Genomic DNA, 23,701 nt, shown 5'->3' with positions numbered 1-23,701 from the left:
AGCGCCGCCGCCGCCTCACCAGATGATGCATAAGCCTTGTCCGCCAGATGGGCTGTCATCCGACAGGGCTTTGACGGCAGGCCGCGCTCAGCGCCGAGTGACGCGGAGGAAGGGCAAAGGTGTGCCGCGACGTTCTCTTCCACGGGGGGAATGCGCACGTAACCGTGGGCTTCCCCGCCGTCTACGTGCGAGAACATGCCGGGTGCATGGACGCGCGCCGATTGGGGTGCAGACCATGTCTTGGAGACCTGATCGTGAACATCAGGGAAGAAAGGCGTCTTCCTCCTCGGAGCGGCCTGCTGGCGGCCCGATTGGAGGAACCATGAATCTAGCTTGCTCCTCGCCGGCTCGTCAGGCGATGTCCAGCTGAGGTCCAGCTCTTTTGCCGCCATCTCCATAATCCTAGACATCTCTGACTGGAGATCCACGTGAGGCGGGCGTTCCCGCTCTGCCTCAGCCCAGCTGGTAGATGCAGAAAGAGACATGCTGTCTTCCTCGTCCTGAATTCCAAACGAGACAGCCACGTCCAAAGCAGAAGGGGGGCGGAAAACATCCGGGTGGAACTCCACTGGAGAGCGCTTAGATCCCGAAGAGCGGGCGCCACCGGAGGCGCTCCCGCCGTCGTGACCATCCTGGCGAGGAGCAAGGGAAGAATCAGAGGGGGGGGGACCCGCCTGCGGCACAGCGGCGGCAGCGGGTTGCTCCCCGGCGAGACCTCGAGCCACGGCTCTCCTAATCCTGAGCACGCGTGCTGGGAGGTCGGCGCAGTGCTCGCACGAAGAATCCGCGAGAGCCGCCTCGGCGTGCGCCAATCCCAGACAGGCGATGCAGTGCTCGTGGGAGTCCGGCTGCTCCAGGGGTCCCGCGCAGAGAATGCAGATCATAGACTTGCTTGAAGATTTCATCTTGAGTGAAGAAGAGAATTCTGATGTTCGTCGCTCTTACACCGCCTTTTATAGGCTCCCGCTTCCCGCGGTCAGCGACGATTGGCCAGTGCCCTGCAATGGCGTTGTTCAATAAGATTTCAGTTTTTGGTGAAGTGGGAGGAGTTAACCCATAGCGTCAGCGGACGCAATGTCGAGAGACCGCTCTCGATAGGGAACTAAACAAAGAGCGACATTTCAACAAAAATGTATAAATGTTGAAATATTACATGATAGAAATGTTGTATCATAGACTAACTGTAGGTTTATGGTGTGGTTTCCCGGACAGGGACACTCCACTTTTTTTAAAATATGCTCATTTTCCAGCTTCCCTAGAGTTTTGGAATCCATTCAGCTGATCTCCGGGTCTGGTGGTACCACTTTTTAGCTTAGCATAATCCATTGAATCTGATTAGACCATTAGCATCACGCTAAAAATGACCAAAGAGTTTCGATATTTTTCCTATTTAAAACGTGACTTTCTGTAGTTACATCGTGTATTAAGACCGACAGAAAATGAAAGTTGCGATTTTCTAGGCCGATCTGGCTAGGAACTAAGTTTGAAATAGGAAAAATATCGAAGCTCTTTGGTTATTTTTTAGCGCGATGCTAATGGTCTAATCAGATTCAATGGATTATGCTAAGCTATGCTAAAAGTTGCACCGCCAGACCTGAAGTAGGGTGGCCATTCGTGCCAGTTCCGCCGGACACGTCCCGAACATGTTTTCGGGTTCGTTCTCCGGTAGTCGCGTTGGTCGACCGCATATGTCATCAAGGTTTAATATTTCGGGTTTAATTTTAAAAAAGCAACCATTACATTTCAAGATAAGAATGAAACTACAATGATTGTTTGTCTTAAAATAAATAAATCTTAATTTTCTAATGTATTTTAACTGAAATGTGAGAACCTCGATGACGTATATGCGGTCGAGTAACGCGACTTCCGGAGAACGAACCCGAAAACATGTTCGGGATGTGTCCGGCAGAACTGGCACGCATGGCCACCATAACCTGAAGATCAGCTGAATGGATTCCAAAATGGATTCAATGGAACAGATACAATGGATTCAATGCTAAGCTATGCTAAAAGTGCTAGCGCCAGACCCGGAGATCAGCTGAATGGATTCCAAAACGGTAAAAATCAAATGTTTAACTCTAGGGGAGCTGGAAAATGAGCATATTTGAAAAAAAAAGTAAAGTGTCCCTTTAAGCCAGGACTAGGCCTTAGTTTAATTGGGAAATAGAACTAGTTTTAACAAACATGTCTTACTAAAAACATTACTTGTGTGCATTTTGAAGCAAAACAAAGGGCACTTGTGTATTTTTAAGATATGTCAGTGCAAGTTGTTTTCAGTTTGGACGGCTCTTAGCCTCTAATCCCAGTCCCAATTCTTCTTTTTGGAGTCAAACATATCCCAAGCATACTAAAGAGTTTTGGACAACACAAAGTGACAATTAGATTGAGATTAAACCCCTAGATTGGATTTTGTGATCCAATCCAAATTCAGAATCCATTTTTCTGTTTTAAAATTCTGATCTAATCCTATAGCCAAAATCAAAATGGATTACTTTTGAACAACTGGGCCTGGTTTCACATACAAACATGTTTGAGCGGTCTGAACTAAAAATGACTTGCACTTACATATCTCAAAGCATGCCAGTACCATTAATTTGTCTCAATATACACACCAGTAACGTCTTGTTCTAAGGCATTTTTTTTATTAAAGATGCTTAAACGTTTTAATTTAACAAAGGCGTAGTCCTGGCTTTAGCTAAGCCTTGCCTGTGAAACCAAGCCTACGAGTCTAAAGATAAATGCTATCTCTGCTCATTATTGACCTCTCCAGGGAAATCACAGCACTTGGAAAATTGAGCACAATTTAACATCCCTTTCCGGACGAGGATGGGTGTGAACGTGTCGGTTTCTTGAAGATGGGATCATAGACATGGAATGCAAATTCTCAAAGTAGAGATAAAAAATCTGACAGCACAATTATTCAAAAAATTTGCTAACTTGATTTATGATGTTGCAGTCTCTTCTACAGCGACTATGGGATTTGTGATTTACATAATCCTAGAAAACATTGTGTGAAAATATAACTTTGATATCTTTAATATTGACTGAGTAAGATCATACGTCTTGAGACTTTAATCTGGATTTCTCATATTCATCACCTATTTTAATTTGATTTCCCTTAAGAATCATATCATCACGCCTTAAGTCATATGACTGGGGCAATAATTATGTCAGCACAGGATGAGTTTGCACATGGGGTTAGGGGTCATAAGCAGAAACGTCTGCCGCTCGATAAGAGTTTCAGGCAAACAAACTTCCTACATAAGACTGATAACATCACATGTTCGTGGATGGAAAATGAAGGAGGGCAGGATTCAGGCTGGAGGAGATAACAATAGAGGACAAAATCCAGTCAAGGACTGATAGGACAGCTTTAAAGTATTTGATTTTGTTTAGGTGCGCATTAAACATAATTGAAATGAGCACAGAAGACAGACAAGAAATATTGGTTTGTAAATTTGATGCAGATGTGAGGTCAAAATCTGTAATTTTCAATATCCACTTGAATTCAAAACTAATCCCGTTTAATTTCCTCATAACTTCCCTGACATTTTCAACAAACAAATACAAAACAGACATTGACAAAAACTACACTATCATCAAAATTAACAATTTCACCAAGTCAAAATAAAAGTAGACAAACGTTTTGATACGCATTTCGAAGAGATATTTTCTTTAATGCCATCTGCCTATTTCAACTGTAATAAATAAAAAATGCCATAACAATGATGGGCGGGGCTTCTTGCACTCAATGCCTTGATCAGCGCCTCAACCATCCAATCACAGAGCAGCAGCAATTCTATCATTCAGTCAGCACACAAATCACAGCATAGTAAACAGCCTTTGATTCTTTACTATTGGCTGAAAAAAGTCGATTGTAGGAGCTACATGCAAAATTTTAGGTCGTACGGTATATACGTACTACTAACCCTAAATGTGTTACCTAGAGGAACATTGCATCCTAACAACCTGTAAAGTATCAACAATGCGTGTCATGTATTTAAACGCAACCTGATCGTTCTAAAAAATTCCATTTTTCGAAATTCCACCATTTGCTGCTCCTCTTGGGTCCTTCACGATGTGCTCCCGATAAAGTCAAGCTTTGCTAAATATTCTACTTCTATCATCATATATATATGTCAGTTCAAATAAACAGGCATACACTCATACGTGTCTTGGCGGTAGTCATATATGCGCAGGATTACAATAAAACAAAGAGTCAGGACATCATTGTCATGGCCTCTTCCCGAGCAGACAGCCGGTCTGTCTGCCGAGTTTCCACGCTACACGTGTGGCGTCCTCCCAGGCACATGGGGGCGCTGCACAGCAAGTGTGTCCAGGATCCAGCAGCTGGAGGGGAAATAAAGGAGGACGGATTCTTTGCAGGATCAGCGACGACCGATCGTGTCAAACCTCGCAGATGACGACTGGAAAATCCACGTGGATACACGGGTGATCCAACTGAATGATTCCCTATGGAGAAAGGTTCAGAGTGACTTGTGAATTGACAGGCTTGTCGTATAAATTGGTGTTATGAGTTTTTTAATGCCAGATGCCGAAACGGGTTGAGATTTGAAAATTTGTCAGATATGAGACATATAACACAAATGTAATTACAGTAAATGGGAGACAAACAGAAAATTGGCGAAAGGAACAACTAATTTAAGTAACAGAAAAATGTATCGGCTGATGCCAAATTACCGATAATTGAACATATCGGCCGATATATGGCCACTGCAATATATTGGGCTATCACAAATTTATTTAAAGCACATAAGTCAATTATACGTTGACAAAACGTAAAAAAAAACAAAAACAAACCTGAGGTATGAGATTCTTGTGGATTCGTTTTAGTTTGGCTTTCTTTCTGCCGTTTTTCGTCACTACTGTTTCCTCGTAGAACTCGTGGGCAAGATCGCCATCCTCGTCGAAGAACAAAGAGCTACACACATAAAAAACACACACACAGTGAAAAGTTGCCTGCATCGACAAACAAAATTGTAACTTGCCTGCCTGATGTTACTTAAGCCTGAAACGCACCAAAAGATAATCGGGCCGATTTTCCCTCTTACGACAATCCTCAATCGTCCTCGTGGTTGAACCAATTATCTTATCAGATTTTCCTGTCGTGCACGGTGTGTTGGGGCAGCGCAAATCGTAAATATTCAAAATGTTGTATGTGTTTGGCCCAGTTTACACATACATGGTTAATTTGAAAAACTGAGACATTTTCCTTTGTTTACACGCAAACGGAGAACTCGCCTCTGAATCCGAAATACTTTCTAAAAAATTCCAGCCAGACTGGAGATTTGGAAAATCTTCAGTTACGCGGTTGCATGTAAACTGAGACAAACAGATGTTTAGGAAGCCAGGGCCACAGTATGTGCCAGAGCTCGCATCGCAAGAGGAACAGGAAGTGATTCGTTGCTGTTTTCGGGATTCTGATTGGCCTACGTGGGCTTGAGCTTCTCGTTACACCATCACCTAGAGGTTTGGCATGCTCTTGCCGGCATATATACACCGGTACGTGTCAATTAAAAACTTTTCTGACATGTGTGCACAAAGTTATTTTTGAAAACGGAGAGGTTGAAATGTCCGTTTATGAAAATAGCCGCTCACGTGTAAACGTAGTCTTAGATCAGAAATCCTGTTGTGCGGGGAACCCCAAGGACAAACACACACGCTGTAGATTGTCACGGGGAACTTTAACGATACCCAATCAGAAAGCGAGCTGACATGTGTGCACGAGTTATTTTTAAAAGCGGAAAGGTTGAAATGTCCGTTTATAAAAATAGCCGCTCACGTGTAAACGTAGTCTTAGATCAGAAATCCTGTTGTGCGGGGGAACCCCAAGGACAAACGCACACACACACTGTAGAATGTCACTTGGAAACGAAACCATACCCAATCAGAAAGCGAGCTGATGAAAGACGAAACCAAAACAATCGCAGTCATGTCACAAAAGGGACATTTCAAAGTGAGATATACATCAGAGATGTAAAAAAAACATTTCTTTATACCCGTTGTTCGCCTTGTTTGTTCACTATGAAATCACCTTTGGCTGTGAGAAACATCTCAAGATCCCCGCGAGATTTCCTGTGCGATCTTAAGTACTATTCGAACGGGATTCGTTTTACATAGGAAGGTGAAGTAAGGCAATTTTTATCTTCTCAGTGATTTTACTCCTGTCTGATTGCTCCATATCCATTACTATTGTTGTATATTGCAGTGCAATATATCAGTCTATCACTGGCTTGTATTTGTTTTTACACTCCCTCCAAGTACTGGCACCTGTTGACTTTCACTTAATGAATAACCACAGACCAGTTTCAGCTAAAAGTCGTATTCAGTGTCCTGAATGTCACATCTGGGGACAGCCCGAGTGTGAATAAATTAACTTTTTAAGTTAGGACAGAATAATTTTTTAACATTACTTACTTAAAATACAGCTTAATACAGAAACTGTGAATTTGTTTTTTAAAGCTATTGAGTCTCAATAACCCTATGGCTTAGTGCCACACACTGTGGTATATTTACCTCCTTCTTGTAAACACGAATGGCGTCGCGTTTCGGATGCTCCGGACCCTCGCCAGGCTCTGCTCCTGTGCGTCTTTAACAGGTTCATCTCCACCACCAGAACCAGAAAAGGGCCAGTAACCTCTTCCTTTAGATCCGCTTCCGCCCATTATGGGCTGGAGAACATCTCCTCCTGCCCGGGTCACGTGATGATGGACCTACAGCTCTGGAGGAAGATACAAACAGGGCTTTTCGTGTTAAATATTGACGTCTTGAGGTCATGAGTCTGACGTCAACCACAATAAAATATCCCTACTTAATATAATTTATAACCGCGAGGATGTGTTTATGCACACAACTCCAAATGTCAAACATTGTGAGTCAGCCAAAAAATCCGTTTTGGATTTGACATTTAAACAACTGAGATTTTGGTCAGCATTAGCGTGTAGCATCTTAATCCATGACAGATTGTATAAATAATTGCCATTAAGTAGACATTAATTATATTTCATCACGAAAAGCTTAGACGATGTGTTAATATCCAAAAATAACTTATTTATTTTCTAAATTAACATGTAGCTTTCATGCTAGTACGGCTAACATCATGACAATGTCCTCCAATATCTGCGTCTATAACACATAATTAAAACTGTCGATGATGATGACACTTACTTGAATAAAGTGTCTTGATATTAAACGAAGCAGAGCAATAAAAATAATACGGATTGAAGTCGGTTTACTCAGATTTATTGAGAATAAAGTCGAGCCGCAGCAGATCAAACAGTGAATTAAGACACACTGTGCCGCTCCTAACAAAACCGGAAATGCACGTTACTGCTTCCGTAAGCGGAACAATGATAGAATAAAAGTTCAAGATACGCCGATATTGAGGATTTATGTTCCTTTTGTAAAATTGAGAAAGAAGTGTTAACACATTTAATTTTGGATAGTAAAATTACCCAAATGTTTTCGAAAGAATTGGCAGACTATATTTTTAATCAAGTAAAGGATACTTATTATTGTGCACTATGAAAACAATGCTAACAAAGGTCTTGAGTACATTGTTAATTTATTCATATTGCATGCAAAATTCTTTATACATAAACAAAAATGTTTATATTCATACCCAACTTTAAATGTGTTTTTAGTTGAATTTGGTTGTTTTATCTCTTCTCTAAAATTGATACATGTTTAAAGTACTATGATAAAAAAAAGATAGAATAAAAGTCCTTAATTTTAGCAAACATTTTTGAAAACAAATTTTCACTCTACAGTTATTTTCTGAACACGTATATAAAATGTATCATTAAAATTCTTGTAATATACACATTTAGTATTAAACAGCTCAAACGCCAAATTAAAGGTAAAATAATCAAGTGAAATATTGCAGGATTTAAACGCTGTGCTATAATTGTAGGTTTGTTTTATATTTTTCATTGAAATAGATTATATAACAACTGTTTATAGATCTATCTATCTATCTGCACATATAAGATTAAGGTCTGAACGTACTATAACCGTTATTTTTAGAGGATTAAAAAATATTTCCTATATAATTATTTAAATTTTTTAGATTATCATTATCAAAAATGATCATTACCGCAACATGATATTACATTAAATATATGCATTTACAAACTCATTTTTCGATAATGAGAACTAAAAAAGTTGTCTAGGTACTATGACAAACAAAATTTCAACTTTTATCTGGAGAGAAAAAAAAATACCTGGTAGCCATCTTGAGTGTCACAGTCAATTATGTCCCTTCCAACAATTTTTTAAAAAAATGTTAGTTCCTTGAGGGCTTAAACAATGATTGAAAATTGTTGCGGAGGATGAGAAAATTGGTCTTGGACACATTTATATTCCATATTATTGTCTCTAAATTTACCAATGATCATCAAATACCACATGTTTCTTTACTGTAAATGTTTATAGTATAACATGCACTGAAGCTTTTTCTTTTTTAGATTTTTTAATTATAAATATTTCCATGTCAAAGAACCCAAATCCAGTCATGGACACGTTGCGGTAATGAAAATTTTCCACTTAAATGTGAAAAAAAAACTAAAATGATTTTGAAATCATGTGCAAAATAGTACATGAAAAGATGTTTGTAACTCTATGCTTCTTATTTTGATACACTTACTTTGCATTTACTTTTCATCAAAATGTTTTGTGACACCTCAAAAGTCTAATTTCGTGAGAATCACCTATTTGTTTACGACAATAAAAACAAAACCACGTTCATACGGGAAAATATTTTATTTTTATTAATTATTCCAAGAAATTAACAGATATTTATACATATATATTTTAATGATAAAATGATTTATATAAACATCACTAAATCTTGGAATGTCAATACAGTAAAATACTTATTCAATATTTCCCTAAAAATACTCTGTAACAGAACTCTGCATTGTTCCATTCACCACAGTCAAACAGTCAAAAGACGTCACTCCACCATTGCAGCCATTCCACTGAATCCAGCTAGGATAGCAGTATTTCTCTCAGTGTAAAGTCTGCATACGCTCTTCATACGCACAACAGTCACACTCGCACTGCATTTCTCTTGCATTTCTCACTCCAGTCATGTCCTAATGGACCTGAAGATTCTTCCACACACACTCTTTGTACTCAAACCATTTTAGGCCGTGCATGTACGCTTCCTCTTCGTCTTCTTTCGTTTCAGAGGTATAAAATGTAGCCCGTGTGCGCTTCAGCCTGGTGTGCTGAAGTTCTTCATGGCGTCGTTCATCTTGTCACGTGCCAGGGCGTAACGCCGGACAATCTGCCGCACATAGTCTTCTTCCTCTTTCTGCAGTATGCGCAGGAAGTTCTGCAGCTCGGGAAAGCTGAAAGCGTCCCACTGCGAGAAAGAACAAGAATATCAAGTTGGTCATGCAGAAAAATTCAAGTTTTAAAAATTAAAATTCTTTCAGGCAAAATATTATTTGACAATTTTTTCAACGTTTGAGTTTTTATGGAGTTTGGCTGACAACATTGTTTTGGTATCCTGAAAGTGCAGACTTTTGATGATGGGTTTTAAAGGCATTGCAAACGATGCCTTGTCATTTCAAAATATACTTATGATATTTATCGCTCCGTATAAAATTTGTGCAGCCATGTAGTGTTTCTGTACAAAGTGACATCGCCATCTACTGGCCTGGCATACATAATACAGTGATTTTAGTTGTGTTTGCAGATACTTTCTAATCTCGAATCTTTTTGACAGCGATGTTGCGTGCACGTGAAATGTTGTAAAAACGCAAAGTAAAAATGTTTTTGTTTATTACTACATTGTTATCGTGTAAACGTAGCAAACAAACGTTTTTTGAAAGATGTTGACGTTTTTCATTTTAAGGTGCTTGTCATAATTCAGGTTAGCGGTTTGTTTTTGCATTTCTATATGGTGATACTTAGGAATTTTTTTTTTTAGCTTTTCTTAAATTTAGAGTGTCACTGTGCGTTCACACCGGAAGAGGCCGCAAAAACGCGTGGTTGGATGCTTGAACATTTTGAGTTTACTCGCTTCATTTGCACGTGAATTTAGTCATTTGAGATATTCACGCAGAAATTCGCGTCATGGGAGGGGCTTCTGCGAATCTAGTGATGGGCGATTTCGAAGCAAGCTTCATAAGGCTTCGAAACATTTACGAATCTTTGGTTTCGAATCATTTGTTCGGAGCTCGTTTCAAACTGGCCAAAGTTTCCTATGGCAACGCTCAAATTCGCGTGTTGCACGTAATGCCCCGCAGGATGCCTATTCGCGTCTTTGCATTGACTTAACATGTAAATCACTCGCGCTTGCCGCCTCGTCCATGGCTGGCGTGAACACCACATTACATTTCTGTTTCACTGTTACTGCAACGCATTATGGATCACATACTGTACACGCTATGAAGACTGAGTTCCTGTCAGCATGTGTAATACTTACATTAACTTCCCCCGTTTCATTTTCTTTAAGAACCAGACTGAGGACTTTCTCGTTGGGCCCGGCACACAGACGCAGGAAAAGCGGACGGTCATCATCTGCTATTTTCTTCAAGTAGACTAAAATGAAAAAAGCATTCAAGAAATTGTTAGTAAAAAGCACAGCATACATTTACATTGTATTTATTACCTTGTTCACACTGTCAGTCCATATCGGATTTGACAGACTCACTTTCCATATTGTATATCGCAACTGTCCAGATCTGATCTGTGCATCCTGTAGCATTCTGCCGTGTTTCGGATTATCTGCACTAATGTTTCTATGGCAATGACGTTGGATTGGCATGACAATTCCAGCTATATACCCCAATAAATGGACTTTCCCAAACACCCATATCATTTAGTCAGACATGGACTGTTCAACTGTTCGAAAGTTCGTGCTGGGGTTGCGTTTATGTGATGTGACCAAAAAGCTACACAAATGCGATCAGAGCCATCAGACTGAAATGGATTTCCAGAAATGAGATTTTAAACCGATATCATGCTTTTTTGGCCTTTCACACGTTCTAAATGTGATTGGATTCCAACCGGATTTGCACCAAAATCGGATTTGGACTGACGGTGTGAACAAGGTATAAGTTTCTGCAAACAATTTAAACAAATTCCTTCTTCCCTTTTCTTAAAAGGTCTACTTTTATAAACAAAAATTAACGCCACACCTTGATTTTGTCTCTCGCTGCGTTCAAACAGAGAGTACTTGGCTGGGTTGTCCACCACAGTGAACTTCTTCAGCAAAGCCTCTATGACCTCTCTGGCCCGGGTTTTGGAGCTGATGTGGAGATGTTTGACTGTATCTCTGGGCAGGTAAAACGAGGTGCGATGCTTCAGTGCTTTGTCCTCCCCAGAAGATGAGGAAACGTTCCGCGGGGGCGGGATAGACACGGGCCGCGCCAGCTTAAACTGGACCTTTATGAAGCCAGTGTACGAACCATCACGATTCTGAAAAAACAGCAAATTATCAGTGATCAATTTTGGCATTGCTATGCAGTTGCTAAGGTGTCTACAAAGAAATGATAGATCCAAATATGACTATGCCAAAAAATGATCAGGGTTATGAGACATTACTGTGGCGACCGCAGAAAATAGATCCGATTACGACAACGTAAATTTTTTTTTGGGATTATCATAACATATGACTCATTCACAACTTTGTATTTCTAAACAAGCCAGAGTTTCTTACCAAAACCATGAAGAGGTTACTGTTGACCTGAGCGTTGTATTCCTTCACCTTCTGCTGTATTTCACTGCTGGAGAGCTCTTGCTTCCTCCAGTCCACTTGTTCATCCTGTAGGACAAACAGAGATGCATGTTATTCAACAAATGACCACAAGAAGGCAGCAAAGAAACTCCAGAAACGACTTCTGTAAGACACACAACAAAGGCAAGCCAGAAACAGGGGCTTTGCACAAGATCTCGGGCCCTATGCATAGGCAGTCCTGATGGGCCCCCATGCTCAACCCCATAATATATTTCAGACTTTTCAAGGGCCCTCTCTTCCTTTGGGGCCGTGGTAATCAGTACTGGTTTTACCCCCAGTCCGACGCCCCTGGCAAGAAGTACAATTCTTCTTAAACGCCGATCTTTAGTTTTTTTTAGGTGTAAAAGACAATTAAATGTTGCATTACTTGACAAAAACAACCTGGCTTGCATGATCGAGCAGCTTTTATTTAATGAAGTACAGAATTACAATCACAGCAGGAGTCACTAGATAGGGTTTCACATACACAATTGGATACAGCTGGATGCCTTTAACATCAGCTCATCAGGACAAGGGCCTCAGGAAAAAAACCCTTATCCGAAAAAAGCAGACAGGAAGTGGGAACACACACACACTTAGGAATTTTTCTTAATTATTGCCACACAACTATGAATATATATTTAGGTCTCTACATTAACTTTAAAACTTGACATTTTCCTAATGTATATTTTAACTATTTGTCCTTGTGTTTGCAAACAAATCCTGGTTGAGCTTAAGGTTTTATCTTTTAATCTGCTTGCTATTATCGCCTTTATCTCGCACACTGGGGGGGGGGGTGTAAAGCACTATTTAAAAAAAAAAAGCTGGAACAATATGTATTGTTAGTAGTAGTGATCTACAAATCAATGAAATTGATTAAATAAAATATTTGCATGTAGAAACTACATGATTTAGTTTAAACGCATACATAAAAAGGATATATAAATATATCTATTTGAAACAGTTCTCGCAAACTAAAAATAAATTGCCAAACATTAAGTGAAATAGTTTAAATTAAATAATAAACAGGGTATATGGGTTAAATTATTGTGTTTATGTATGTACTGTATAGTAAAAATATGCAACAACCAGACATGATCGCCCTTACAAAACTTAACAATGGTTTTACTATAATAAAAAACAAGGTTATTGTAGTTAAAAACATTGTTTTGCTAATAATAAATAAATACGCAAAAAACATGGTTGTTACATTTTTTACCACAAAACAATAAACATGGTTAATATTCGTAAGGGTACTGCAGGGCTCCTCTGATTTGTTAATTTGTTAAACTCCGATTTATACATTTTGTAAAAAATTGTAACAATATTTCGCAACATTAAAGTTACTAATAATTTAGTAACACTAACGCATTTAAAGTGTTAAGTAACATTAAAAGTAAAAGAGCCCCGTTCCAGACATTATTTCCGGTTATAGGTGGGAAATATCCTACATCCGCGTTATCTGATGCTCAGCATGACATCATTACTGTCATTCATAGCAGAACCCCTCCTCCAACACACGCACGCACACTTTACTAATAGTAGTATAACGAACTATTTTTTTATATATAATAATTTTAAAACATTACTAAAGTAATAAAATAATAATTCTATATTATTAAGCATTATCATCTAGTTGGTAAATACGACAAAGCGACGTTTGAAACTCACGCATGCGCATTGCGTACATGCACTGTTGGCAACCCGAACCGAAAGTTAACATGCGATTTCCGTTACTTGAATTCTCCCTTTAAAGTCGTACAAAAGCCCCGAAAACATTAACATAAACTAAACGTATACTTTAGAATAAGTTATCAACGCATGTCTTACTTTGTCTTTGCGCTTTTTGGTCTTTCTGAGAGAAGTGCGCGCGGTGTAAAACTGCTCAAACTCGTGCTCCGAGTCGCTCTGGCTGCAGTATCCGCTGCTCGCGCTGCTTCCCCACGTCGAGTCGAACCACTCACAGTCCGTCATTATCACTTCGAACCGGTATTTTAATCGAGCGGATGTTTGAGTCGGTAGGTGATGTGGCTGTCTGAGTGAGCGACCTCGTGCAATCAGGATGTAACCGTTATTTAGGCGTGATTTGAAACACAACCCTTCCGTTTGTCACGCCCCCTGAATTGATGATACGGCAGACGGGCTCCGCCCTCCATTCAAAGCCGACTCCTCCCCCTCAGACTAAAATTGGCATATAGATTGCTTTAAAAAAAAAAATTTGGTGCGTAAGAAATGTACTACAAAGATTTATAATCTTTATAATTATATTATAATAATGTAATTAATTAAAATAATTATTATTATATTAATAATGTTTATGAAGATCAAATGGTAGAGCATTGTGTTTGCAAATATATATACTATAATACTTATATAAATGTAGAGAAAATGTTAAACAGTTATAGTAATATTAATATAAAATAATTTTCTGTCATTTCCTTCTTTTTCATTCCTGTAAAGCTGCTTTGAAACAAAGAAACATTGTAAAAAAGCGCTATATAAATAAATTTGACTTGACTGTATACTAAACTATATTTTTATGTTTTATGCAATAATCTATAATGAAATAAACTTTTGTAAAACTTTATGTGTCCCATTTAAAATACATCCAGAATGAAAAAAGATGCATGCATGACTGGCGGCTCATATGGCTCATCTGTAAAGCGTGCAGGTGGGAAAGTGTTGCATTTAAAAGGCCTACAAGTAGAAAAAAGGCAGATAATGAGATTTGCACATTTATAATTAGGTAAAAGGTTCATTGTGAAGCCCCATTGACTTTCAGAGTTGATTAGTTAATTCACCCATCTGTCCTCCACCCACCCCATATCACTTTCACATGATTACTCGAGTAAGACTCGCTAACAGAAAATCAATAGAAGATCTGTGCTTGGACAACCCTAAATTATTCCTTATAAACAAAATTACCTATACATCCCAAAATGTATATAAACCTACACAAAAAATTCTAAATATCTAAAAGCCTACAATAAAAAAGTACTGGGCAGATACAGCAGATGCTTTTTTGTGTGGTTGCTCGGCAACCTCTCCTCCATCGGGAACTGTCGTAAATTGCACGTGGCAATGCATGTACGACGATAATAAAATGAGTCGTGGTGACATATGGCACCCGACTTACAACTACCTCCAGCAACAGACGACGGGGCGGAAAAACAAATTACACTTTAATGTATGCGCACACATAAAACACTCACACGCAAAACATACAATTTACTCCATATTCACTGAATGACATACAGTAGTTCAGTAGTAGTTCTCACCACATTAGTGTCTGTCTCAATCGTGTCCTCGCAGTAGTTTGATTGGTCGGTGATGAGGTCAGAGGTCAAGCTGCAGTCCAGTTGAATAAAGGGTTGACAGCGGTAATGACAGGTGTAATTACAGTCTGAAGAGACAAATACACAGCATCGGTTAGAAACAGGGCAAAAGTCAATGAGAAATAGAAACCAAAGTCATTATATGGTATATATAAAGTATTTAAAAAGTATTTTTACTTTTTATTGCAATTCTTGCTCTTAATTGTTATTCTTATTTTAATTTAACTTTTGCTTATTATTGTATTTTATTGTTCTTCACAAAGTTCCCGTTAAAAATAAATTAATAAAAATTGCATCGTACCAAGGTACATATGACAATAAAAATCTTAAAACTTGTATAGATTGAATGCACTGTATGTCACTTTGGATAAAAGCGATAAATAAAATGTTTAAATAGTCACATTTGGAGTTTTTGGTGGTGCACACAAAATAAATGGCAAATTGGGTCAAATTTTGTGTGTCCAGAAAGTCTTAAATGAATTTACATCGCCATCTAGAGGCAACAGTCGGTGTCTTTTTGGGGACATTTGATGAATAATTTGTTAATTTGCTTGACCTATTTTATGTTTCAATGAGGGACATTGTGTATAAGCATAAATTTATTTTTCTTGAGCATTGGTTTAAAGGAGACATACCATGAAAATCTGACTTTTTCCATTTTTAAGTGCTATAATTGGGTTCCCATTGCTTCTATCGACCTAGAAAATGTGTAAAAGATCAACCCAGTATAGTTTTGGTAAACCATTCTTTGCAAGCATGTGAAAAAATAGGTCATTGAAATTTGGCTCCCCTGGTGATGTCAGAAGGGGATAATACCGCCCCTTAATCAGCAAAATCCAACCACGCCACTGCCATTTAGTGCAGAGATCAACTTATTTGCATTTTCACTCAAAATATAGATGTATAATTAAATATATAAAATATATATTTTGAGCTAAAACTTCACATATGTACTCTGGGGACACCAAAGATTTATTTGACATCTTAAAAAAAGTCTTGTGAAATGTCCCCTTTGGAGTGGCATAAATCAGTTGTTTAATTCAAATGGTTTTCTTTTCACTTTTGTTGAATTTTTGGCTTTTTACAAAATCCCTGTAACACCAAAGGATTATGCCAAAGTTTTTGATGCCATATCTAATACAATTTGTACTTAATTTAGATATTTAACAAGAATTAATACTCAACTTTGGTCCCTACCTAATATTGTAAATACCTATGAAGGTACACTGAAAACAATCATTCATTCAATTTACCCAATTTTTTAAGGTAAGTGGTTGCAATCAATTTATTTAAGATACATGTAAACAAAAGTTTTTATTTTTATTTAATTTTTATATATTTTTTGTTTGTTTAAATGTAGCTTAAATGAATTGATTACAACCACTTACCTTAAAAAAAATATGAGTAAAATGAATGAATCACTTTTTTTCAGTGTATGTCTATCCTTTACCTCCCATAATAGATGTATAACAACTTTATTTCAAAGAAATATTGTATCTTTGCCTCATGTTCATGCATTTTGGAACTGGTTTACAGATGATAATGTGTGGAAAAAGGTTTGGCTAATTCGAAATCAATATTTAATCACAAATAAAATTAAAGAAGTTTCATTTAAACAGCAAAACATTTCCTTGTAAAAATTATAAATGATATTGTACTTTTTGTAACGAAACTTGTGAAACCCTTTTGGGAAAATGATTGTGAATTTATTGTTAAGAATATTGATGCTAATTATGTTTTATTTTTGAAACTTTTTTATTTTTACTCATACTTTTTGGTGTATTGAAGAATCAAAAAGATAGTATTTACAAAATAAATCAGATTCTTCTGTTAGCAAAATTTCATATTCTCGCATACATTTTCTGGAAAAAGCCCTGTTTCATCTCTTTTACAAAATAAATTGAACTTTTTATTGATTCAATAACGATTCAATAACAACATTTTCTTCAAAGCAAAATGCACTGAAAAGCTCTACTTTATTTAATATTTTATTGTAAATTCCCCCTAGCATATTATTGTCTTTGTTATAATATTGTTGCTGTCAAGTATTTGATTTATGATTGTTGTCGAATAAAAAAAAATATATGTTTTAGTGCTTCACACCATCAAATCAGATTGTGTTTAGGGATTCAAAATAAAGCTATTTTATTTAAATGGATTTAATGATGATATATAGTTAGGTTTTTTTGCTTAGTTATTGCTTAGAGTCTATGATAATTTTGTCTCTAGACAATGTAGGCCTACAATGTATGTCTAAAAATATTTTCATAAAGAATCTTGCATATCACATTTTTTTACAAACTATATACTTAACTGCACAGTGAATCATTTTTTCTATAAATAAACTAATACTATTGTTTATTGATTTGTCATTCGAATTGTTTTAAATATCTTAACAAACACAATTTGTCAAACAAGCCAAGTCTTTATCCAGCATAGAAATAAACACACACTGTCTGTTTGTCTGTATAAACTTCCTTTTCCTGAATGCCTTACACACTGGAAGGCATAAAATATCCATGTGAAAATCTGGGTTTCCGTAATATCTGTTGAGACTTACGTGTGCACCGAAGGCTCTGTTTGTACAGGCCCCATATAAACTCCCCACAGAGGTCACACCAGCTGAGCTGGGTCGGACTGCTCGGCTGAAAGTCGTGTCCCAGTCCGGATTTACCCATCGACCAATAGGGATCCTCCAGACGGACACGCTCCCCCACCATCCGCACCACCTTCTCCGTGCCCCATCTGTCCAAAGTCTGGCCAGGGATGGGCGGAGGGCCAGTAGGTGACGCTAATTCAATACGGTCATTTGGAGTCAAGTCCTGTAATTCGATTAGTTCACATTTTGCCATCTTGGAAATGTGGGATGATGCAAAGCATTGCTCAGTGGAGATGATGGCACACAGTCATGGTTAGGGTGGGATGCTGGACACAACCCTGAGGGTTCAGACCTGCCAGAGATTAATCTGAATTAAAATCCTTTTTGAACCGGAGTGGAAGACTTTGATGTATTGCATATCTGGACCGTGATTGAACATGCATCAGTTTGCGGTCATATATAAAGTATCCTGAAAGTAGTGGTTGAAATATGCTGTATGAGATGATTTTTTTTCATAAGAATGAGTTTAACGTCCTTTAAATTCACAGTAGAAATACTTTCAGCAGCACAGTGGATGGCTCAATCTATGAAGAAAACACAGAAATGACATTAAAACAAACATCTGACATGTTTTATCCTCCCAAAAAAAAGTGTTTGCTTTTTACTCACAACCTTTCTGTAGCCTTGATATTTGCAGAACAGTGATAAAATATTTACATTGCATGGGACAAAAGTGCCCTGACGTATGTCTATATTTCCCTGCAAGCATACAGGAATTTTAACATTCCAATGTCTTTGTCTAAACAGATCTTTAGCACTTGACAACATTAATGGAGACTAATCTGTATTCATGAGAAGGAAATGTCACTCAGGGGGTGATGGGATCTTTTTTGTAATGCACCTCTTTTGGCTTCTGTCCTAATCCTGACAACCCCAGTGCCTACAGCAGAATATAGAGGGAAGGCTTAAAACTGGGTCACATACGTGAAGCAAATAAATAACACACAACGTAAACAAGTAAATAGATGTGCGTATCCATAAACAACAATAAAATATAAACTGATAACAATTTATAAAATAGAATGATGTATACATTAGAAAATAACTGAATAAACAAATAAATGTCTAATTGAAATTCATAAATAATATATAAATAAGTATAAAACAAAATAAAAGAACCTATATATAGATGAGATTGAACCTGCTGTTAAAAACTTTTATAAAAGTACAGCAATAAATGATGATTAAGTGTTAAACTTTTCTATCTCTGCTATGCACTTTAGAAAAACAATTTACCTTAAACCGAAACGAGTCACTTTCTAATCTTCAAATGAACCCGTCAGAAAACGCCTGAAGTTTTACGAAATCTCAAATTACGCGTAATCCGAGGGTACCGCGCGTATCCGCGAGGAGAAAACGTCACTGATTTTGTGCAAACATCTTCTGTTATGATCAAAAACAATCCTTCACCACCAGGGCTGTTGTTTAAAACACTTCAGTTTTTCCGTGTCGTGTTTGTGCGCGTCCTCGTCTGTCAGAATTCGAAACCCAGTCGATGGTTTCATCTTCGAGCGCGCTCCGTCCCGATCGCCTCTGCTCTGTGTGCGCATGCGCATCCGACACAGATTAACGCTTAATCCGGGGCATGATCTGCCCTACTTCTGCCGCTGTTCTAGTTTTTAGAACAGATATAATAATCATTTTGCTGCAATGCATTAAAATGGACCTTCAGGGTTTGTAGACTGAACGTGTGTTTGCATATTGTTGTAATAAGATTTTATGTTGTTGAATTAATCTTGGAATGCATTTAAAGAAATAGTACAAATTTATGTCATTATTAAATAATCTTTATGTTTATGATGTTTTATATCTGTGAATGTTTTAAAGAATCTTTAAGCAGATATTTCTGACAATAGGGAACTCTCGCTCTCTCTTTCTCTCTCTCTTTAGCGGATGTCTTGTATCTGAAAGGAAGGGACTTGGACTCAGTAGCAGATAAGAAGATTTCTGTTCTCTTTTTTGCTTTGGCTGAAGGCCAGCGGGTCACAGGACAGGCGCGAATTCTGCTCTGAGGAGGACAGACATCCAGTTATGTCTCTGATTGTCAGATTTAGTTACGGTTGCTAAAATTATCGCGGCATTTCGCTGAACAAACACTTTTCTGTTCTTATTGAAATGTGACTGCAATTACGTAGACATTTTTCATATATATTTCACAAACTCCACTATTAAAGGTGGGGTGCATGATTTAAAAAAAAAACTTTAAAAAAGGGAGTCGGGCAGAGTACAGAAACACACTTGTAGCCAATCAGCAGTAAGGGGCGTGTCTACTAACCAACATCATTGCCTGGGTTGAATGTGTGGGGCGGGTCTATCAAAAGAAGGTCCAGTTTTTTATTGAGGTAGGGCGTGTTTGTTTAGGTGATTTCAAATGTCAACATTGGCTCCAAGAGATCATGCACCCCACCTTTAAGTTTTATACTTATACATTAAAAGTAATAACAATCAGATATTTGTAAATGTTAAACATTGCAATTTATTAATTGGTAATTATAATTTATAGATTATCAATAATTACACGCACAATGAAAAAATACAAGTTTATGAATATAATATATTATTATTAATAAGAAATAAATCACAATCACACTCTAGAAACAAATAAGATGAATGTGAGGTAAAGGTTTGTTTAGAAATCTTGGGAAAAAACGTGTGACCCCTGCAGGCCTAAAAAATGGGAAACTTTAAAGTCCCACGTCAGCATTACAAAAAGAATTTCTGGAACAGAGTCCACCTGGATTCAATTACTTACATCTATTGCCAAAATAAAAGTCACTTGAACATTTAAAAAAGATAACAGACTTTGATGGAAACCAAATAAAACTCCCAAATTTGATTTAAATATGGATATGAGCTATTTTCGCTACGGCATGTTTATTAATTTGTATCAAACATCACAGAATTGAGCCGTAATGTGTCAGGACTTTTATTCTGAAAGGTTGGTTTGTAACCGGAATTCCTGAATGAATCGGAGTTTGAAAGCAGTTTTAATGAGGTTAAGCTGTTATGTAACAATGATTTGTCTTTAAATTATCTGTATTTGACTATTTGCATCGTTTCATTTGCGAGGTGTGCAGCAGCAGTTTACTATGGCGGCGCGTAACGACTTGGAACCGAAATTGTACGGCTACAGCAGGGTCGCGTGCGGCATCTGTACGCATGTGTTATGTGCTGGATTAACTGTCTTAATAGCAACCCTGGCCAAACCTGGATCCAGTGAGTACATCATCAGGATATTATTTGCATCTTACGGTTTAAATGTGGTCTAGAGCGGCCATTCCCAAACTGTGGTCCGCGGACCACTAGTGGTCCGTGAGGGTACTGCAGGTGGTCCGTGAAAAGGCAAAATAAGAATATGTATATTTTAATATACAAACTCGTTCATATTTTGGGCGAACGTGTACTGCTGCCTAATAAACGTTACTGTGAACTCATTCATTCTGGTGCCTGTGAACGGCACGCTCTCTCAGTTTAACGTCGTTCAATAGGGTGCCAGATTTGTATATTCTTCCAGGCGAAAACCCGACTAAAACACACTGTAAACAGGCCTTAATGTGTAGCGGAAAAAACACCCAATCTGGCAACACCGCCACCACTCGGTGTTCACCAGTCACGCTGCATGCGTCATCACAACAACACAGACGCTCCTGAAATTCCTGCCGTGCAACTCAAATAGTTTAACATTAAATAACATCATATTTGTCCTAAATCGTTAACGATTAACATAAGCTGCTAACGCATATTCCGGATCATGAAATAGATTTTGACTAAGCTCACGCTATTTAACGTGCACGTGTGGTGTGCAATACCTGCGAGTTGTCATACACGCAATGCCTCGCAGCGCTCACCCGGGGTGCGACCCCCACCCGACTAGCCTTCTTAAGGTATGTGTAAGCAAATACTAAAATTAAAAGACAGTCAATGCTAATGTAAACCCTGGTTGGATAAGGATTTAAAGTTGGACATAAAGATGGAATCTGACGCATTTAGCTTCAGTGTTAAAACTGATCAAATAATTGCTGTCTGTGGTGGTTCTATATGGGCTATAATGGCAATCATTTAAAAAAAAATAATATGGGAAAAAATAACTATAAATTAGTTCATTTTTGGAACTGTGACCTAGTTTAACATTTTCAAATATGAACTATGAACTGAACTAGTTCATTTTAAAATTTGTGAACTGTGAACTAAACTAGTTCATGTAGAAAGTGAACTTTCCCAACACTAAGAATATGTATATAAATAATAATGATATAAGGTTAAGAAACCTGTTGTACTGATGTGATGACCAGTTATAGTTTTAGTGCTAGTAAGACTATTTAGAGGTGCAGATTAATTCAGGACTTTGTGTGGACATATTTTATTATTATAAAATATTATTAGTAATATAAGGTGGTCCGCGAAAATTCTTGATTACAAATAGTGGTCCACACACACAAAAAGTTTGAAAACCCCTGGTCTAGAGGTCCAGTCCAGAATTGCATTTGCTCATAGGCTTACATTGTTTTTGATTCTCTACTAACACTGTGCACATCACATTTTGAAGTTTTGGTGTGTTATGCATTATAATGCACTGTAATGTCGTCATATGCATCAGTGTGTGTTCATTTTTATCCAAAAACACCATGCACAACACAGTTTTAAGTTTTGGTTCATTATGCCTTATAATGCACTGTAATGAGGTCATATTTATCTTGCATGTGTTCATTTTTATCAAAATTATAGTAAGCTTATTTTGTCTTTCTCTAAAAACACCATGCACACCACAGTTTTGGTGTACTATGCATTATAATGCACTGTGATGACGTCATATGGGTATTATAATATGGATGTAGATGTAGTTTTTAATAATGGATATGCTTAAAATATAGAAAAACATAACAGGATGATTAAAACAAAATGTTTCCAACAGGTTTGTTTTCTTGGCATCCATTCTGCATGACTCTTGCTGTAAGTATCATAAACATTTACAGGCTTTTATGGCACACAGACTACTTACTTTTGAACTCAAATGATCATAAATCCTTGCAGTACTATCTGTGTTAACCAATGAATCCTTTAACTCTTCCATCCAGTTCTCCTTCTTCATGACCCAAGCCATTCTCCTGTTCAGTCCTCATTCCTCTCCTGTTAAGAAGTTCAAGCACAATAATAAAGTGCTTCTCCACAGGATCCTGCAGGTTCTGTGTGTGGTTTGTGCGATTGTGGGTATTGTCACCATTTCGAACAACAAGAACCAAAACAACAAGCCACACTTCACGTCATGGCACGGGTTGATCGGTCTAATCACCGTGATATCTACTGTAATGCAGACTATGGGCTCCATTGGTCTGTTTTCTCTACTTTCTCCCAAACTGCCCAAAGGTTGGTCGCTGGCGAAGCTGAAGCGCTATCACGCCACCTCGGGTTTACTGACGTACCTGCTGGGCAGCGTCAGTCTGGTTCTCGGGCTGTCTACTGCATGGTTTAGCAGTAACGTGAGCGGGTACGTTTGGTACCTGGCAGCACTCTGCCCAATAGTGTGTGCTTTGGTTATTATGAATCAGGTTACAAATGCGTACATGACAAAAAAACGATCACAGTACTGAGGCAAAATCTAAATGCCTTAATTTTGATTTGCAAGCATTTATTTTTTAGCATAAAGTTGGCAGTTATTGACTAATGTTCATTGATAAATGTCATTGTTTGTTTGATTTTGTCTGAGAATTTTTATAATTGATGTATAAACTGATCCAAAATGTATTTTTATATAACAATTTTGTATCCTTGAAAGCATTACAATAGTTTTGTTGACCTCTTTAATTGTTAAATTATTTGTTATTCCTAATAGGCTTGTGCAATGTATTTGCCAAACCATTTATTGTGCTATTAAAATAAATACAAGCATTTGTAACATCTTTATCTTTTCTATTAAATTCAATTATTTTCTATAAAATATATACACACAAACACACACAA

The 23,701-nt window shown here is 37.7% G+C and overlaps 3 protein-coding genes across 5 annotated transcripts; 1 reads left to right on the top strand and 2 right to left on the bottom strand.

The window, feature by feature from the left end:
• Nucleotides 1–3,656: 3,656 nt before the first annotated feature.
• tusc2b (tumor suppressor 2, mitochondrial calcium regulator b) lies at nucleotides 3,657–7,340 on the bottom strand. The gene is made up of 4 exons (XM_065244527.1): nucleotides 7,189–7,340; nucleotides 6,538–6,742; nucleotides 4,822–4,942; nucleotides 3,657–4,473 (listed from the first exon to the last, which is right to left on the bottom strand). The coding sequence occupies exons 2-4, from the start codon at nucleotides 6,684–6,686 to the stop codon at nucleotides 4,408–4,410; spliced, it is 336 nt and encodes a 111-aa protein (XP_065100599.1). The 5' UTR covers nucleotides 6,687–6,742; nucleotides 7,189–7,340; the 3' UTR covers nucleotides 3,657–4,407.
• A 1,426-nt stretch (nucleotides 7,341–8,766) lies between these two features.
• On the bottom strand, nucleotides 8,767–19,277 carry rassf1 (Ras association domain family member 1). 3 transcript variants are annotated; one of them, XM_065244518.2, is made up of 8 exons: nucleotides 18,980–19,277; nucleotides 18,585–18,623; nucleotides 17,645–18,267; nucleotides 15,028–15,152; nucleotides 11,693–11,797; nucleotides 11,172–11,451; nucleotides 10,457–10,572; nucleotides 8,767–9,388 (listed from the first exon to the last, which is right to left on the bottom strand). In XM_065244518.2, the coding sequence occupies exons 3-8, from the start codon at nucleotides 17,934–17,936 to the stop codon at nucleotides 9,239–9,241; spliced, it is 1,068 nt and encodes a 355-aa protein (XP_065100590.1). In that variant the 5' UTR covers nucleotides 17,937–18,267; nucleotides 18,585–18,623; nucleotides 18,980–19,277; the 3' UTR covers nucleotides 8,767–9,238. The 3 variants fall into 3 exon arrangements, with proteins under 3 accessions (XP_065100590.1, XP_065100588.1, XP_065100591.1); XM_065244516.2 differs by lacking the exon at nucleotides 18,585–18,623; XM_065244519.2 differs by lacking the exons at nucleotides 15,028–15,152; nucleotides 17,645–18,267; nucleotides 18,585–18,623; nucleotides 18,980–19,277 and adding an exon at nucleotides 13,580–13,832.
• A 964-nt stretch (nucleotides 19,278–20,241) lies between these two features.
• cyb561d2 (cytochrome b561 family, member D2) lies at nucleotides 20,242–23,640 on the top strand. Its single transcript, XM_065244526.2, has 3 exons — nucleotides 20,242–20,959; nucleotides 22,656–22,693; nucleotides 22,819–23,640. Exons 1-3 carry the CDS (start codon nucleotides 20,833–20,835, stop codon nucleotides 23,329–23,331), a joined length of 678 nt encoding a protein of 225 aa, XP_065100598.1. The 5' UTR covers nucleotides 20,242–20,832; the 3' UTR covers nucleotides 23,332–23,640.
• Nucleotides 23,641–23,701: the final 61 nt, after the last annotated feature.

The sequence above is a fragment of the Paramisgurnus dabryanus genome, chromosome 24 (assembly GCF_030506205.2).
Source record: "Paramisgurnus dabryanus chromosome 24, PD_genome_1.1, whole genome shotgun sequence".
In the NCBI taxonomy this organism is placed as follows: Eukaryota; Metazoa; Chordata; class Actinopteri; order Cypriniformes; family Cobitidae; genus Paramisgurnus; species Paramisgurnus dabryanus.
The sequence above is the reverse complement of the archived record's forward strand: the minus strand, read 5'-3'. Positions and strand labels throughout refer to the sequence as shown.